We start from the raw sequence: 18359 nt of genomic DNA on the forward strand, positions 1-18359 counted from the left end.
ACTTTGTGTTCCACAGAAGAAAGAAAGTCAAACGGGTTTGCATCAACATGAGGTGAGTAAATGATGACAGACCTCATTTAAATCCCCCTCCCCCATTATATAGATTTACAAAATGAAGGTAATATTTATAAGGATGTTAAACCATTGTGAAATCATATTGCTGACTTCTGCGGTTCTAGTATACAGCAGTTAAAAAAAAAAAAAAAGTTTCCACACATTTTGAGTTAAACTGTTACTTTATTTGTCCCTGTCTGAATGTGACGTTAAAAAAAGGAAGTGATCGGTACGGCCTGTGCTCATGCGTGTGTTGGCTTTAATAGATCCTGAGATGACAGCTGCACTACTTACTGAACTGAAAAATAAGTGGAAAGGCTACAGGCAAAACAACACAACTCCCCATTGGAACCTTATTGAAAGTAAAATGAAAATGTAATAAAAAGTATTATTATTATTGCACATTTTTTTTATATCTACAAAGGTCATTGACACAATAACTCTCCACTTTTATAGTTGTTGTAGATTGAGTAAATACAGTATTTTTGTTGCTTAGTTTATGCGTTCCTTTATGTTCTGCTGTGTGTTAATAAGTGAGGGTTTATGGGAAATTGTTCGTTTTAAGGGTTTATTGGTGTTTTGTGTGTTTGTTCAAATCCTGCTCTGTGATTTTTACATTTTTATTTCTGTGTAATGATTTACAAAACATGCTTTCTGCAATATACACATAATAATACTATTATGTATCGTTTCAAAACGGGTTCATTGAACCATTACTCAAACATTTTCGCTTGAGGCTACAACAATTCTCTTCTGCTGTCAATCATAACAGAATATATTAATAATATATGGTCAATATAATGTTGATATCATTCAAATAAGCTATAAATCCAAGGGAATGACAATCATTTTGTTCTTGTGCTCTTTGCAATTTTTTTATTTGCTCATTTGTAACAATTCAAATTGTATTACTCAAACAACATTACAGTGCAAATACAAGTTTTATCAGACACTATTAACTGATTACAAGTTACAGATTTCACCAGTTCTCATAAAGCATGAAATTCATACATGAATAAGTTACTGTTAAACTATTATTTTTAATGACTTGCATTTTAATGGTCTTCATTCTACTAATAAAACATTAATAGCTTTGAGTCAAACTCAAAAATAAATCATTGTAAGATAAAGAAATGCAGAAACAGATATTGTGATACTACAAAGAAGCACCCACAGAATAATCATATAATAATAAATAACCATATACAACATGTTGAATTTAACATTATATAGACCAACTTGTCCGAGGTCAAAAAATATCAAGATGTACCTGAACATAGAACCGACAGACAATTGCTACACAGTTCTGATTTGGCACTCTGACAAATCATGCATAGATGAGTATAATGGTTTTGTATTTTGAGTTTCACATTGGAGGAAAGATTTGCAAATGTGCTAGCATGGTGTAAATACGATTGGTGTAAAATACATGGTTTAAGTGCCATAATAGCTTCCACAAAAATGTGAGTTTGTATAAAGGAACCCCTCAAGAACATTCCATAACGACTAACATATTAAGTACTTCAGTGACAATTTTTCAGCTAAATCCGTATTTATTCTCTTCCTTCCCTTTGTGATTTTTTAAATTATATATATAACTAGGTAAAACATTTCAGAGACCAAAGCCATACCAGCATGACTTCAAGTCACTTGCTTTAGTTACTGCTGCATTATAGATATACGAGGAATGCTATGATTCAACACTATGATTCCCTAATCTCTGGGCTCATGACATAATAACAGCCTAAAATGAAAGGATTAACCTAATCACTTTTTTGGCATGGTGAATGAAAATATATCAGATTACAATCTAGTATGATGTTTTCCGGGCTTTTCCTCAGGTGCCTCCTCACCAACTGAAGCATTAGCCATCGCGATGGAGTCTGTGGAGCGGGTACTTCTTCTCAGCGGTCTCAGGTTGGTGGGCGCCCAGGGCAGTCGTCCCGGACCTCTCTGGGAAGGCGCCACAGCCGTGTTGTTCCCGGTCTCTGTTTGCCAGGGTGGGTTTCGCATGGGTGCAGAGGTGTCCATCTCGGGTATGAATGCTGGATTATCTACACCAGCTGCAGTCATTAGAATAATTATGATGTTGAAATGAGACACCATGGAAACAACCCTCTAAAAAAATAGTTTCTACACTTGCAAACTTTATGTAAGATTATATTTTAATATATATATATATATATATATATATATATATCTACATTAGTTATATTAGTCCCGCTCATTTTGCAGGGTCCGCATCATCAGAATGATCCACAGACACACACATTGGATTTGGCACAGGTTTTACACCATGGGACACACTCACACACACTCCTACGGCCAATGTGACATATCCAATCCACCTAACCTACTGAGCCACCGTGCCACCACACTATGACATTTATACGTCACGTAAATTCAGTATGTAGCTACACAAAATTATTCTTACCTCCAGGTGCGTTTGTGATTCTCCTGGGGAAATGACCAATCTCACTGCTAGAGGCGCTGTCTGCAGAAAACTCAAAATCTGACAAAACAAAATCATTTCCATCAATATATTAATACTAAATCATACCCTCAGAATAAAGTAAGCTAAATGCTAAAACTAAATAGTGATGTATAAGTGATAGCTATGCATCAAATATAGAAATATACCTTCATCTCCATATGGATAGGTTCTGTTTGGGTCCGCTGGCTTTCCATTAGGCTAAACATACAATTATGAACAAAAATAAGTCCTCACATTTTTAACCCAGTTTTTCTGTATTTAACATACAATTTAAAGTATTTTTAGCATGTTTTCATGTTTTTTTTTCTCCCTGAAAACAAAAAATCTGTGAAAACCTGCATTTACATTTAACTAAACCTACATTTAACTCTTTAACCAAAGGCAGACAGCAGGACATTAAAGTTTAATACCTTATGAGTCGAATCCTTCTTGGGATGTTTGGAGAGTTTCTTAGCAGGGTTGACACCCATCTTAGCTGATTTGAAGGACTCAAGACGGCTTCTCATGGTTCTCTGGAAGATCTCCTGCATTTCGTCTGGATTCTCTGAGGCTTTATAGTGACTGCGACTGTACGTGGGACGGTTCTGTTCAGAAACGGGAGAAATGGATTGGATTCAGATGGAATGAGATTCGGATAATTGTTTCCACTAGGCAGACATATTTATCCAAATACTGATAAGGAAACAATACTCCATGTAACAAAGGGGAATCATGTTGTGAGCAGCACAATTCTTACATATCTTCTGCTCTTGTACAGGTGCTGTTCTAGTAGATGATGGGCATTGAGATCAGGCATACTCTTCCTGTCTTGCTCATGGATATCCAGGGATACAGATGGAATCTGATTCTTCCTAGATTGAAAGAAGCAGAACACATTTAGCCATCTAGATATTTGTGCAGTTTTCAACTCATAAAACCATTGCACTTTTCTTTGAATTGTATTCAATATACTACAATGATGAATGGGCAACAATATCCGTGAGGCGGGAAAGTTGAATGCATACAGGATGAAATACTTACATGACAGAGGTCACTGGGACATTGTCAATGCCAAAGTCATATTCTGACATGTCAGACATGATGTCAGGCATAACATCGTCATACTCTAATGCAAGCTTCTTCTTGAAGTCTACAGAGGCATTGTCATCATTACGAATGAAAGCCAAAGAACCTTTGTGTTCACCCTAAATGTGAAAAACACTATTGAGTACATTCAGTATCTAAAGTATCAAAAAATGGAAACAGAACATTCAGCAAGTAAATAATTGAAGGTACTATGCTGAATTAGTAGTTTTGCTCCCTCACCGCAGTGACATAGTTTTTGGCGTCCTCAAGATTGAGTTTGTGGAAGGCACCAAATATATTGTCGTTGTGCTTTCTGGCATCACTCTTCATTAATAGCCAGCAGACATACTTGTCTTCAAAATTTTTCCAACTAAGAAAAAGAAGGAGAAAAAAAATGAGTAAAAGTGCTCAAATATAAAGTATATATATTGTAAAGTGAAATGCTCACTGTCTGGTCCACCAGTTATCTCCCATTCGGCCACAGATGTCCTCCATTGCTGTTAGTGTGTGCTCAAAAGTCTATAGAGAGACATACACAATGATATACTTGATTTTTTTATGTTGAAAATTACCACTACAGCTACGTGAGCTGAACTGTGACTATTGACCAGCACGTAGCAAAGTTCTCAATGATTCGGTTTGCAGGGAGAGACCCTAATTATGCTACCGTGTTAGTTTGGGGCTATTTTGAGCCTTGTTAGTGGTATTAACTAGCGATTTTTATTTTTACTTTTTCTATGGCCTATATACTAGCGTTATGTAAAACTAAAATTAAAGATAAAACTGGGTACATTCAATTATCATGAAAACGCAGAGAATGGTCGACTCGGTACCATAGACTGTAAAAAAGATGATGACGCCCCTTCGCTCTTTTCCATTGGAGAGAACTGAAGCCGCCAGTGTCCCGATATGGCACTGACATATTGGAATTTGAGTTTGCGCAGTAGCGTTTTCGGGACCAGTCATGCGCAGTAGTGAGCAGGAAGTAAAGCCGCGAAATCAAGGCCCCGCCCTCCCTCCTCATCACCTTTTATTTTAATTACACTTTTTAATCATTTGGGAGTTGAGGATACTGATTGTTGGAGTTTTGCTAGTGGAATATTTGCCCAATCTTGTCTGATACAAGACAGCCGCTCAACAGTCTGTGGTCATCGTTGCCGGATTCTCCTTTTCATGATGGGTCATACATTTTCCATAAGAGACATATCTGGACTGCAGGCAGACAGTCAGGCACATCCCTTCTATGGTGCAGAGTGTCTAGAAACCACTCAGTTTTAGCACGTGCAGAATGAGGCCTGGCATTGTCTGGCGTCCCATGAAAGATGTCATCTTGATGTCAGTTTATGTCTCTGTGCAATCCAAATACATGCCTCCATGTCAATGGTACCTTCACAATAATGCAAGTTACCCATACCGTTTGCAATGATGCACCTCAATACCAGCACAGATGTTTGCTTTTGCACCTGTTGCTGGTGAAAGTCTGGTTGGTCCCTTTTGTCTTTGGGACTGAGAACTCGATGTCCATTTTCTCCCAAAAACAAGCTGAAACATGGACTCATCTGACCACAGCACACATTCCCATTGTCTTCTAGACCATCTGAGATGAGCTCAGGCCCAGAGAACTCGCGCCGGCATCTCCAAATAGAACTGATGTAAAGCTTTCTCCTTGCGTAACAGAGATTCAAGTGGCATTTCTTGATGCAGCGTCAGACTGTGTTCAGTGAAAATGGTTTTCCAAATTACTCCTGAGCACATGTGTATGTATTTAACGGATTAGCATGATGGTATCTTGTGCAATGCCATCTGAGGGCTCAAAAGTCACGCACATTTAACAGAGGTCTACTGCCTTACCCAACACAGACTGAGATTTCTCTGGATTCCCTGAATCTTGTGACAATATTATGTATGGAAGATGATAAAATACATAAATGCTTTGCAATCTTGCATTGAGAAATGCGATTATTTAATTGTTTGACAATTCTCTCAAGATATTTGACACAAAGTGACGAGCCATGACCCATCTTTGCTTAAAAAGACTGAAGCACTTTTACACCCAAACACGAGACCCTCAACTATTACCAATTTATCTGCTCATTGTGGAATGTTTCAAAATAGTTGGATAATCAAATTTGGATAATCTTTTCAATTTTATTTGGTCTCTGTCCCAACTTGTTTGGGGTGTGTTGCAGCCATCAAAATCAAAATTTGTTCATATTTACAAAATACAATTACCGGTATGTTGGTCAGTGAAAACATTGGAAAACGTTTCTTTGTACTTTTTTGTCTGCTAATAAAAGGTTAAATAGAATGAACAAATCATAGAGTCTTGATTTTATTGCATTTTACAAAATGTCCCAACTTTTTCTGATTTGGGGTTGTATATATATATATATATATATATATATAAGATACTGATTATGCAGTAGAGGGATACAGTATGTGTCATTGCAGTTGCTTACCCTGTTGTTTATTTTTCCATTGAGTGTCAGATCTGATATAGTTGCCTTTTTAACCTTCAGCCACTGAACAAATGGTTTCATGGTGATTCCCTAAAAAAACACACACACAATGACTTCAAGTTAGTTAATCCATGTCTGTTGTCAGATGGGGACCACTGGGAACATCACAAAAAGCCCACTTTTATAATTTTCTTGCAGGCCTTATGAATTCGAGTGATGGCAATGGCAGTGGGTTACCATGCATTCTCTACAGTCAGAACAAGTGGTTGAAGGGACGTACCTGAAGAACGACTGTGAAATACACCACAATGAGTGTTGTACCAAGCATCAAATTCTTCTCTGGGATCTTAGTCTCATCCAAACTAGCTGCGAGTCCATATGCCACTGCTCCTCGAAGACCACCGTAGCTCATTACAATCTGGTCAGTGATGTCAATAGGAATCAGTCGAGTCTGATTTAAGACCCAGTTGAGGAAGAAAACACCTGTTTATAAAAAGATTTATAAAAACTGTCAAAAAAGAAGTTAAAAACATCAGTTTATACTTACAAAAAAGATTTGTGCAGAGTTTACTAGGAATTTATGTCTCACCCATGAACCTGAATAAAATGATGAAGAGGATTGTAAGGAGGATGAAGCCAGTGTTCCAAACCCAGATGTTTTTATCAATGGCCGAAACTCCCAGGAAGACAAAGATCATGGTCTCAGAGCCGTTGGCCATCACCTTCAGAGCATAACGTAACGTCGTGACTGATTTCTCATCCATGTTGGCGTTGACATACTTCTGACAGCAGACACCACAGAAAGTGATCCTGTAATGCACAAATCCACAGTCAAATTATTGTTAACCCTACTAGGAAGTGTTTACATTCATTTACTATTTTATAATGTATTTAATTTTCTGCATTTATTAGGAAAGCATTGAGTTCCTTACGAAAGTATAGCAGAGAGGGAGAGCATCTCAGCCGTCAAGTAAGACAGGTAGCCAAGCACAATGATGAAGCCGGCTTCGATGACCTGGACGTTCTTGGTGACCCTGGTCAGCATGGATATCAGAATGGCAAACACAACGCCAAGAAACGAGCCTCCGAATGCCACCACAAAGAACGAAACTAGGAGAGCAAAAAAAGTGTGTTGCGAAGGGGGAATCAATCAAGGTTATTATCATTACCTAAAATGAAAACTTAAACCATTAAAAAACATATTCATTACTTGAAATAAAATAAGCACACACTGAAATATAACAAAATACAAAAACTTGATTTAATTTCAGCTAGTTGCCAAGGCGACATTTCTCATTTTCGTTTAGTTTAGTTTAAAGTCCTAAAGTAACACTGCATCAGTTGGCTCAATTTAAAAAAAAAAAAAAAAAAATTAAATTAAATAAAAACCCATGACAAGATATGTATTAGGGAACAGCAGAAAAAAGAAGTATTTTCACTAGTGATCAAAGAGTTTTGGACCCCAAGGTCTGTGTCCATACTTATTCCTTTGATGATCTCTTCAGCATTGATCTTTGGGCCTCCCAGAGACACAAAAGCATCAAACACGTTATAAAGCACCTGTGACCGAGAGAACGAGAGAGAGGCGTTATTTTACATGGATGCAACAGCCATCAAATAGACTCTTGAACCAGTCAAGACAGTCAAGTTCTAAATGAACAGGTCATGGTTACTCAAAAAGTGAGCTGTGACATTTAGAGTTGTTGAGAAAAACTAAGACTCACCACTGTGACACCATCATTGAGCAGTGACTCTCCAAACACCAGGATGTAGAGTACTTCATTCACATGCACTTCCTCAAACACGGCAATGACAGCCACCGGGTCCACGGCGGACATCAGAGCACCAAACAACAGGAACTGCAGAGGGCCGATGTTCAGGCTCCCTGAGGGTAAGCCAAATTGTTTGTTTTATTAAATGGCACTCTCTCACATACCATTTATGTATCTTCTTCTAACTAAGGCTGCATTTATTCATTTATTCGGTAAAAAAAAAAACAGTAATATTGTGAAATATTATTACAATTTAAAATAATAGTTTTCTGTTTTGATGTATTTTAAAATGTAATTGATTCCAATGGTGGCAATCTCATATTTACCCATTGCACCCCACTCATAGCAAGCCCATAAAGCGACGCCCACTGTGCCCGCATTCCAACACGTTCCGATAATGGCATGGACAAGAATGGCACCCAGGTTGCTGAAGAATAGTTTGTTTGGCATGCAGTAACTTGCATCCAAGACGATCTGGGGCAGCAAGTAGTAGAAGAAATTGACGGGGATCAGTTTGAAAGTCTGCGCCTTGTCTGCTCCCCAGACGATTCCTCCCAAAATAAAGCCCATCATGATGAGAAGACCACTCTCCGGGATCACACTGGTAAAACTATGGTTTAGTTGACACACTAGAAAAAGAGAGAAGAGATAGAGAAACAGGTGATGACGAGCTGAATTTTCAGCAGCCATTACTGCCGTCTTCAGTGTCACATGATTCTTCAAAAGAAATTCTAATACATCAATGTTGTGCTGCATAATATTTTTAAGGGAACTGTGAATCATTCTTTTCGGGATTCTTTGATGAATATAAAGTTCAAAAGAATAACATTATAAATGTATAATAAAGTCCCCAGCACCAAAATTGCCTTGAGTTGAAGAAACACCTTTTAAACATTGTAGTGATCAGCAGGCAAACGTTAATATTTAATACTAAATATTACTATTGATGTTTAAAGGGATAGTTCGGCCAAAAATGATATTTAAACCATGCATTACTCACCCTCAAGCCGTTCGAGATGCATATGTCAATCTTGTTTCAGACGAACACATTTTCAGTTATTTTAGAAAATGTCTTAGACCCTTCAGTGGATATAATGTGAAGCAATGGGGTCCACCTCCTTCAAGTCCCAAAATGTGCATATATCCTTCACAGAAGTCATCCATCCGGCTCCAGGGGGATAAACGAAGGCCTTATGAGGGTAATCCGTGCGGTTTTGTCGTAAAAATATACATATTTAAAACTTTATAAATGAAAATATCTGACTTCCGGCAACGATCGACGCGCGTCCACGGGTGATGGAAGTCGGCGTACGAGGTAGGACGTAGCGTCGTGACGTAGAACGAACGCGCCCGCGCAGCCAGAGAGCAGAGCAAAACATCACCCGTGAACGTGCATCGATCGTTGCCGGAAGTCAGATATTTTCATTTATAAAGTTTTAAATATGTATATTTTTACGACAAAACCGCACGGATTACCCTCATAAGGCCTTCGTTTATCCCCCTGGAGCCGGATGGATGACTTCTGTGAAGGATATATGCACATTTTGGGACTTGAAGGAGGTGGACCCCATTGCTTCACATTATATCCACTGAAGGGTCTAAGACATTTTCTAAAATAACTGAAAATGTGTTCGTCTGAAACAAGATTGACATATGCATCTCGAACGGCTTGAGGGTGAGTAATGCATGGTTTAAATACCATTTTTGGCCGAACTATCCCTTTAAGACGATAAATCACTACAGCATATTAAGCTCACTGTGTGAAGCTGTGCAACTGACTGGTGTTTCATCTTCTTCCACAGGACAGGAAGTTAGAGGCAGATGGAGAGCTCATCCTAGAAGCTGAGCTGAGCCTGGTTAGTACCTGGATGGGAGACCTTCTGAGAAAACCAGGTTGCTGCTGGAAGAGGTGTTAGTGAGGCCAGCAGGGGGCGCTCACCCTGTGGTCTGTGTGGGTCCTTATGCCCCAGTGTAGTGACGGGGACACTATACTGTCAAAATAGCACCGTCCTTCGGATGAGACGTTAAACCGAGATCCTGACTCTCTGTGGTTACAAAAAATCCCAGGATGTCTTTCGAAAGAGTAGGGGTGTAACCCCGGCATCCTGGCCAAATTTGCCCAGTGGCCTCTGTCCATCATGGCCTCCTAATCATCCCCATATACTGATTGGCTTCATCACTGTCTCCACTCCACCAGTAAGCTGGTGTGTGGTGGGCATTCTGGCGCAATATGGCTGCCGTCGCATCATCCAAGTGGATGCTGCGCATTGGTGGTGGTTGAGGAGATTCCCCCTTCTATGTAAAGCGCTAGTGTGCCTAGAAAAGCGCTATATAAAATGTAATGAATGAATTAATTAATTAATCCTGCTTAATGTTTAAGGCAGGTTACTTAATATAGTGAGGCTAAAGATATTTTCTATATTGTGCACCATGTCTCATGGATTGCTTGTATCTTCTCTTCCACACTCTTTAAGCTCATACTGAAATCTTAAACTTTGGTTCATCTTCACAATCTGAGCTTTATAAATTCTACACCTTTCGTTGAGATGAGAGATTGCTGGGATCTTTTCCTCAGGAGACAAATCTGAGAAGCAGAAGACTTAAGCAAAACACTCTGTTTGCTTGATAACACTGGTATCTAGGAAAAACAGTGGAGAGTCTTTTCCTATGGGATCACTTACTGGTTTATTTCTACAGCATTTAAAAGCGTTGCCACTGCCAGACATGGCCCGTCATGCTTTCATCTCAATGAGATTATGCTTTTGAATGTCCACAATTACTGTACTTTGCAATGTCTTTGTAGCATATAAATGATATTATGCAACAGGACTATTTCACTTTGATCCACGTTATTCTATCATGGTCCATTCAGCCGTGACATAGCCTGCAATTGTTTGACCAACAAACAATTATAGACTATACCATTCGATTTTTATGTGGAATATTGGGTCTGGAGTAGTTACACAGTTTAAATCCCGTCGCCTTTTGGCAATAATGGCTGTGTAATGCTTACTAAACAGATCTGGCTTTAACTAGTAAACTGTTCTGCACTTTGTTGACCCCTATATGTTTCTGTAACTACTAAATACACCCATTGTTAATATAGTCAGGAAAGTTACAGCTTCAGGGGGGCGTTCACATCCACTATGTTGTGGGTGACCTTGACTTGATGTTTTTACGAGTGCGCTAAAATGATTTAACAATTGTGAATACTAAAATAGTAGCATGCATCTTTTATGGAAATCTGAAGTAATGATTGATGCAGTTCTTTCTCAATGTCTCGAATCATTGTCAACCTGTACGATGAGCCTGCAGTCCTCATACCGACTCGACAACACCAGAATTTTAATTTAAATTGTTTTCTGTCTGTGCGAATCAATGGTCAACATTTTAGAGTACGTGATACATCATGTCCTGTGATTATGAATACATTTATGCTGCCTCTGTGACGCATGCTGCAATTGTTGCACGGCACACTTCAACTAAGGGACACATTTACTATCTTTTTTAATTCCATAATCCTCTCTTACCCTCAGATTTATATGCAATTATTCACTGTAAACAAGGATTTTAATAATTGAAAGGTAGGTATTGTATATTTTTGCCTTGTCACTGTTATAATAAAAATTGTGGGGACGACAGGAAATGATGGGGTGATCAGGACAGATTGAGAAAACTGCGAGCCAGGCTCTTACATAAATTCTCCACATGAGAACAAATTATTTAGTTTGTTTGTTTGTAATAGAGACAGTATTAATGACAACATGAAGTTAAAACTGCTCTGATTTCCTGTAAGACAACTCTTAATTTGGTATTTAGTTATTTTTTATGTTTTAGTCTTTTAGTTAGTCTGGTTTACAGCAATTTTTTAATCTAAAAATTAACATTATACTTTAGACTATTGCACTAATAGAAAAAAACATAGCCTACTGTGTTAATGTCAAGTCTCAGACTAATTTTCAATATCATGCACTAAAGCTGTCCTGAGACTGTGCCTTTGAGGAAAGTCAAAGATTCAGGTGAGCCATTAATTATTTAATGTAGTACATAATTAACTAGCAGTAAGGTATTGTTTCAACACTGTCATTTCTCAGAGAGTAGATCACTCCAGCTTTACCCATGACTGCCAATGCATGTGTTACAGATCATGTCCTGGAACTAAATCTGAATTATATACTTCATTTGCTCCTTGCCAACAGGCAATTACCAGAGTCTATGTGAGTTTATGAACATTGGATCTTTGCACATGCAGAATTTAAACATAAAACTGCAGGTCACATTGACATGAAACTTGAATAAATACAGTTATCACTCACCTTCAGACTTTAACATTATGTTTTGAGTTATAGTGCTGTCAATTTATGAAACATTTAAAGGTCCAAATATGTAGGAATTTTGTAATAAAATATCCCAAAATCACTTGCACAGTGTGATATATTTCCTGCAGTTGTGTACTTACAATATCCCAAAAGTCTCCAAAGATTTTTTATTTCAGAGAAATTCCAATTTAAAAAAATGTCGCCTGTCAATGACGCAATATCCGCGGTATGCTCGGTTTCCGCTCGTACTGCCATAGCCCTGACGTAACCATGGTGACAGACGTGGACAACTGCATAGTGCGTAACGTTTAGCGGCACGCAGTTCTTGTTTCTTGCAAACATAGACCATGCCAAGCAGACTTTGGGACAAACAAGGAGAACTAAAATGAGGATCAATATCAGCGTGGCGTTTTTGAGATGCCGAGAGCTCCACGTCCGCGACTAACTTGGACTTGACAGAGCTTCACGAGTCACGACTTGACAGCTTTTTTAGGCAGGTGAGCAAAAACTTTCAATACACATTTAAATCCCGTTTAGTGTGTAACGAAGCAGCGCTGCGTTTCCTCACAAGTTTAATTCGTCTAATAAACTGACCTGTGTGAGTAATCCAGCACTCGCGGGTAGTTCGGTAGAATTAAATGTCCTTATTCCTTTATATCCGCGGGACTCGCGTGCGATATCTGTCTCTCTAGCAATCGCGACCTGCTTCATACCACTGTAATGTTAAAAAACATGAATGTTTGCACTCATCCATAAACATTATTAGATCCATCAGCTTGACAGCAAGTCCCATCATTCAGCTCATCACTGCGTCATCAACCTACGCCTTTGTTATTGTTGGAAACTGCGCCCTCTTGTGGCGAAAAAACCCTACATATTATTACACAATAATATACACAATTTATTAATCAATTCGGAGAAGTTAATCACAAAAATCGATATTTGCCTAAACAAAACAAAAATAATTCATTATTGAAAAGACATTACAAAATGTGGCTTTAGCAGTCAATATTGTTTGTTTTGGCCTATATAGCAAACATTTTACAGTTGAGTTTGTGAAACTAAAGATAAATTGACTGTTCTGTAAGTCATCATTTATTTTGTCAGTCAGTCATTATGACATAAACAAGATAAACAGGATTTTACTTTATTGTGAAATGCATTACAGGTGTAAAGTTGTAGTTTGTGTGATTTTTACAGTTTATTCTATTTTTGTGGTTGATAAAGTTAAAATCTTCTTAAATACTATAACACTTCCCTTTTCCGTCTCTAAAACGTTTTGCCTGTCTCGACTATATCTAAACCTGACTCATCATCTTCATAACACCATGCTCTTTGTATTTTTCGCTAATGTTTTGTCCATTCGGTCTCCTTTTAAATGTCATTTTTTCACACTTGAAAATCTCTGGTCCTTTGCCGTCATTTTATGCCAGTATCAAAAGCCAAATCTTTACCCAGTTCTTTGTACAGTTATGTTTCGACAAGGCTATTCAAGCTCTGCCATTAAAATCCCTTAATACCATCTACGCCTACTTACACCTGATTTAACACCCATTCAGTGGAGCTCTTAGTGGCACTTTGTTCATGTTGCGTGCTTCTGGGTCCATCAAAAAAAAAAAAAGTACAACACACATACTCAATCACTCTAGTAAAAAACATGAATGTAAAAATGAGTGTCAGGGAATTCAATTTGTATTAGTCTACAGTTCCTCCATGAAGCCTCTAAGTGGCAGCAGGCATACTTTATTTTGAAACTGATTCCTGAGTAACGGAGTAACTGTCCAGTTTGAAGATATCCACCTTCTGAATCATCCAAATATGTCTAACTTTTATAACAGAAAAGTGTCAAGAATTAAGCCAGCGAGCTTTATTCGTTGTGCTTTATCTTTGTGGCAGCATTTTATAGAAAAACAAATCGCCTGATAAGTGAGAAGAGGATGGAGGAGCGCAAACGTTGTAAAAACTTCATAAAGAGACACAATGGAGCATGTATTCTCACAGTAATAGGCCTTCCCTATTACTGTGAGAATATATGCTCCATTGTGTCTTTGAGCTGTGCAAGGTTTCATTGTGAATTCATGCCAAATGACACAAGCTGAAGCTCACCCCTTTGTTTTCTCAACATTACCAGTTTTTTTAATTTAATAATTACCATTAACAAAAATAAACCCAATCCGTAAAAGTGATATTTATTGTTATTTCATGTTAATTACTGCATCAAAGTATTAAATCCGTTTAAAAACGCTTGTATTGTATTTGTCGAGACTGCATTAGTTTAATTGGAGGAGCTTTCGTCTGGCGTAAAATGACTGCGATTTTTGTTATCACGTTGTATGGGCTTTATTTCAGTTTGTTAATCTGTAATCTGATATTGAAGATATCAGATAACCTATTTGATTCCCATTTGACAATAAGATGCCAGGTGTGCACATTCAGTGGTACTATAATGGCATTCAGTGGGAGTGCATTTCCCTTCTAAATTCTCTGAATTAAAAACTCAATGGGTGAACGGGTAACATCACAATACAGACTCCCAAATGGCATGGAAAAATATCCGCATTATCCGGGAAAGAATGTTCACAAAGACTCGCTTTAACTTTATCTTTACCGAAAACATTTGAGCAAACCTTAACTTAACGAGCATTCCTCAAGCTGGATTTTGCTTATAGTCAAATTTTATATGCGGACAAAAATGATTACGGTGGATTCGTATTTTCCTTTGCTATTTGTAATATACTAACATGAGCTCGGCTTACCTAATTTACAGAGCCAGCAGGTCAATATCCATAGGGCCACCAGGTATGGAGTTTCTACATGATGCCATTTCCAGGTGACAATAGGTAATGTAGTGATGGTCGGAGTGGTACTGTTGGTTGAGCTTCCAGTGTCTGTTGACTTTAAAGAATAGTTAGAGCCTACTTCAGCAATATCTACATCTAATGCTGCAACCTTGCATGGTGTACTGAAAACGACCAATAATGCTAGAGGAAGTGCAAACTGTCGTAGAAGCGCCATGGCAGACGTTTTTCGATCCCTATTGCATTAATTAGCTCTCATTGATGTTGTAACTGTTGTATGCAGTCAATCCTGAATCCTGGCGTTTCTAAGCTCCAATCACCAAAGGGTGTCTTTCTCCTCGCTCTGTCAGTCTGAGATTGACTCTGACATGTATATGCTGTCCATTCCTTCTCTTATTGTCCCTCCTTTTACAAAAAAAAGATTCACTTTTGAGGTAGTACGTGGCCCCTCCCTGGTGTCTCTCCCAGGTGTGTACTTATTTGTGTGGGACTCATCTGAAGGATTTGTACAGCATGTTTCTGTATTGAAGGGGGCGGGTTCAAACACCTTGGGTCAGAGTCAGATGATAACAGAGGTCCATACATACAGTATATGGCAAAGACACAGTCAAACCATTGTCTCCTAAATATCAGATTGTCTTGAAAGCTATACTGTGCACATACAGTAGTGGCCGAAAGTGATGTCTAGAGGGTATATTTGTTTAAAATGACCCTACAAGTTCGATTAAACCATTAAAATATGAGGAAAATATTTGTAAATATTTTAAATATGATGGAAGAACAAAACGCTAAACTTGGTTAATATGTATTTGGCAAAAAAAGATGAAGCAAACTACATGGTTTTATTTTACTATGCAAAAAAATGCATAGAAAAGCTCACAGGAAAAAGCATACATTGACTACAACATAATCAGTTATTAATATTTCATTCACTCTTGTTTATACATCTGTTCATAATTTCTTTGTATTTCAGCCTGGCCAAAAATGATGTTTGCACAATTTGGCATGTTTCATTGCGTTATGCATGCACAACTGCGTAATTTAACTGCGTAAAACATTTAAAAAAATTATTTGAATAAAGATTGAAGATCTCGTTTATAAAAAATAAGTCTTAACACAATTTTCCTCCAAATGTATTTTGATATTTTGAAAAAAAAAATTATAACTTTTTATTTGTAGCAAATACGTTCAAAAGATCTTAAGCTCCTAATTTCTATTTCTATAGTTTGTCTGTTTATAAAATGCAACCATTGTTGATACAAATGAACAGTGGTTGCGATATAAGTTATTATTAAGACATCAATTCATGACTTGGACCAATATGGAATAGGAATTATTGCATTATAATGGCAAGTTCATATTGTCCAGTTAATTTGTTTGTGTTTGAGGTAAAGACCACCTTCTCCCCTCATAACACCGGAAGAAACGTCTGACTGTATGCCCTGCCTCCATAACCCCCATGGATCTGTGTTTATAGGACTCGGTGCTATCAGAAATTCATACTCATTGTCTGTTCCTAAATTATTCTTCTGGCCTATTTTACAATGAGTCATGTGCCAAAGACAGATTTCAGACAAAGACAGACACATATAATAGATTAATGCATTGATCTGTTTGAAGAAATCTATTAATATGGGTCACATAATGTAAAAGTATGTCTAAATCTTGTTTCATTTAAGACAAGTACACACAATTACCCCACTTTTCGTGCCACTTTTATTTACCTTTTGATAACAGCATAATTTCTTTTACGACCAAAATGCAAATCGCAAAGTAAAATGTACAATCGTTCCTAAAGTTAGATCCTTGCTTTTTAATGCTTAAAAAAGAGTATATACTATAATATATATATATATATATATATATATATAATAAAATAAACATTTGCACATATATGTATTTCATGGTTTATTTAATAAATAAATGTATTTATTGTTAAAATATGTTTATTAAATTAGGGCTATTTGTTTAAAACAATCCTCCCATTCACTCCATCTATTTATGAATTCATTGAGTAGATGTGTCTATTTTAAAGAAACTTTGATTAAGTCATCATTTTGACTATAATGTGTTCACTTCTGTCCCTAAACCACAATTTTTCTGAATACACAACTCAAATTTGTCCATGGAGAATAGAAATCCAAACAGCATAGACAAAATTAATATACTGGTCTATCCTTCTATGCAAAAGTGCTATGTAATGTGTTGCAGTGTCATCTTTCCACCTCAAAATGAAATACCAAGAGGGATCCCAAGAGTTCAGGGTTTACAAAGGTTTTGGTTTGGCTATGATATGGAGGTAGAAAACATTTACATAAATAATAAGGCTTGAGGGTAGTATAACATGTTGTTCCATGCTGGTTCAGATGCTTTGAGGACATAATCTTTGCGTGGTTTACACTACAATGCCTTATATAAAAAAATATGAATTTTGACATAAAGTTATTGCAATTAAAGCACAAAGATGCAATCCTTTATGCACTATTTGGCACAATTTGTGACATCCTCCCATTTGTTTTGCTTGTTCCAGACAACATTTGTGTTCATCATAAAGCATGCCACAGACAGTATTGTCTGCTTTGTTTTTTGTTCTGTTTAATATAGAGGAATTATTTTATTTAACAGTTAAGAGAGGTCATGCATTCCTTTTGACAGACCGCCGAGTTTGTGATATGCATGCAACCCGTAGCAAACCCGTAAAGCAGATAAACCTCAAGGCTTGTTTCAGATTAGCTTTAAAAAACACACACACAGTATGTCAAAAACCACGGGAATATGAAGTGTTACGATAGCTAAATGCACCTGAAAAAGCTTTGTCATGCATGCCCACATAAAGCATCATTTATTTTTTAGCACAGAGATAATTCTGTGACTTCCTTCACAGACTCAACAAAACAAAAGAAGCCCTCTCTATCTCTTTATACTTTTTTTTTCTTTCTTTTTACTTTGTAATACTGGACTTTGTAATACTAAAACTTTGTTAGGGCAGCAAATAATAAACAAGAAAGTAACAAACTGAAGGTTTTATCTCTTTTTCAGTACCAGCAGTTTCCCCAATGCACTCTGAGTGTATGTCTTTGTTCAGCCCCAAGGTGGAACACACTGTATTATTTTGACTTTACAGGCCTCGTGAAACTGGTTGTGTCACAGGAACGAGGGCTTGGCCATTAACTAGCCTCTTGAATGGCTTGCTAATATTTACTGTTACCAGTGAAGGACTTCTCAGCTAGCAGGAAAGTACATTTTACAGCTGATTTAGAAGAAGGTCAGAATACAATGAACCTGCATTGACCTGTATTTACACGAGGACACACCCGTTATGTGTATTTTATTGTAAAATCAAATCAAACATCGCTGTCATGCTTTAAAACATGGTTTCTGTTAACTAAATGTTGATC

General features: G+C 37.4%; 2 protein-coding genes across 2 annotated transcripts in view; one reads left to right on the forward strand and one right to left on the reverse strand.

Annotated features, from left to right (window-relative positions):
* Positions 1 to 1733: 1733 nt before the first annotated feature.
* slc9a3.2 (solute carrier family 9 member A3, tandem duplicate 2) lies at positions 1734 to 15406 on the reverse strand. The gene is made up of 16 exons (XM_056264196.1): positions 14920 to 15406; positions 8171 to 8473; positions 7797 to 7957; positions 7554 to 7632; positions 7005 to 7182; positions 6662 to 6882; positions 6353 to 6555; positions 6073 to 6162; positions 4062 to 4132; positions 3854 to 3983; positions 3569 to 3732; positions 3285 to 3399; positions 2959 to 3132; positions 2695 to 2746; positions 2489 to 2566; positions 1734 to 2117 (listed from the first exon to the last, which is right to left on the reverse strand). Exons 1-16 carry the CDS (start codon positions 15176 to 15178, stop codon positions 1858 to 1860), a joined length of 2538 nt encoding a protein of 845 aa, XP_056120171.1. The 5' UTR covers positions 15179 to 15406; the 3' UTR covers positions 1734 to 1857.
* Positions 14267 to 18359, forward strand: part of tomm40l (translocase of outer mitochondrial membrane 40 homolog, like) — a 74728-nt gene continuing 70635 nt past the window's right edge. The window contains exon 1 of the mRNA XM_056264206.1: positions 14267 to 14270. The gene's annotated coding sequence lies outside the window, so the exon portion shown is untranslated. The remainder of the gene's footprint in view (positions 14271 to 18359) is intronic.

Source organism: Rhinichthys klamathensis, unplaced genomic scaffold (genome assembly GCF_029890125.1).
Source record: "Rhinichthys klamathensis goyatoka isolate OS25496 unplaced genomic scaffold, OSU_Roscu_1.1 h1tg000217l_1, whole genome shotgun sequence".
In the NCBI taxonomy this organism is placed as follows: domain Eukaryota; kingdom Metazoa; phylum Chordata; class Actinopteri; order Cypriniformes; family Leuciscidae; genus Rhinichthys; species Rhinichthys klamathensis.

Bases quoted from the DNA above. Each gene is read 5' to 3' on its own strand.
- slc9a3.2 (XM_056264196.1), bottom strand. From the start codon at position 15,178: ATGGCGCTTCTACGACAGTTTGCACTTCCTCTAGCATTATTGGTCGTT. The intron at 6,883-7,004 runs GTAAGGAACTCA...TGTGCATTACAG, and splicing joins TCCCTCTCTGCTATACTTTC to GATCACTTTCTGTGGTGTCT. The intron at 3,133-3,284 runs GTAAGAATTGTG...GTTTCTGAACAG, and splicing joins TGTACAAGAGCAGAAGATAT to AACCGTCCCACGTACAGTCG.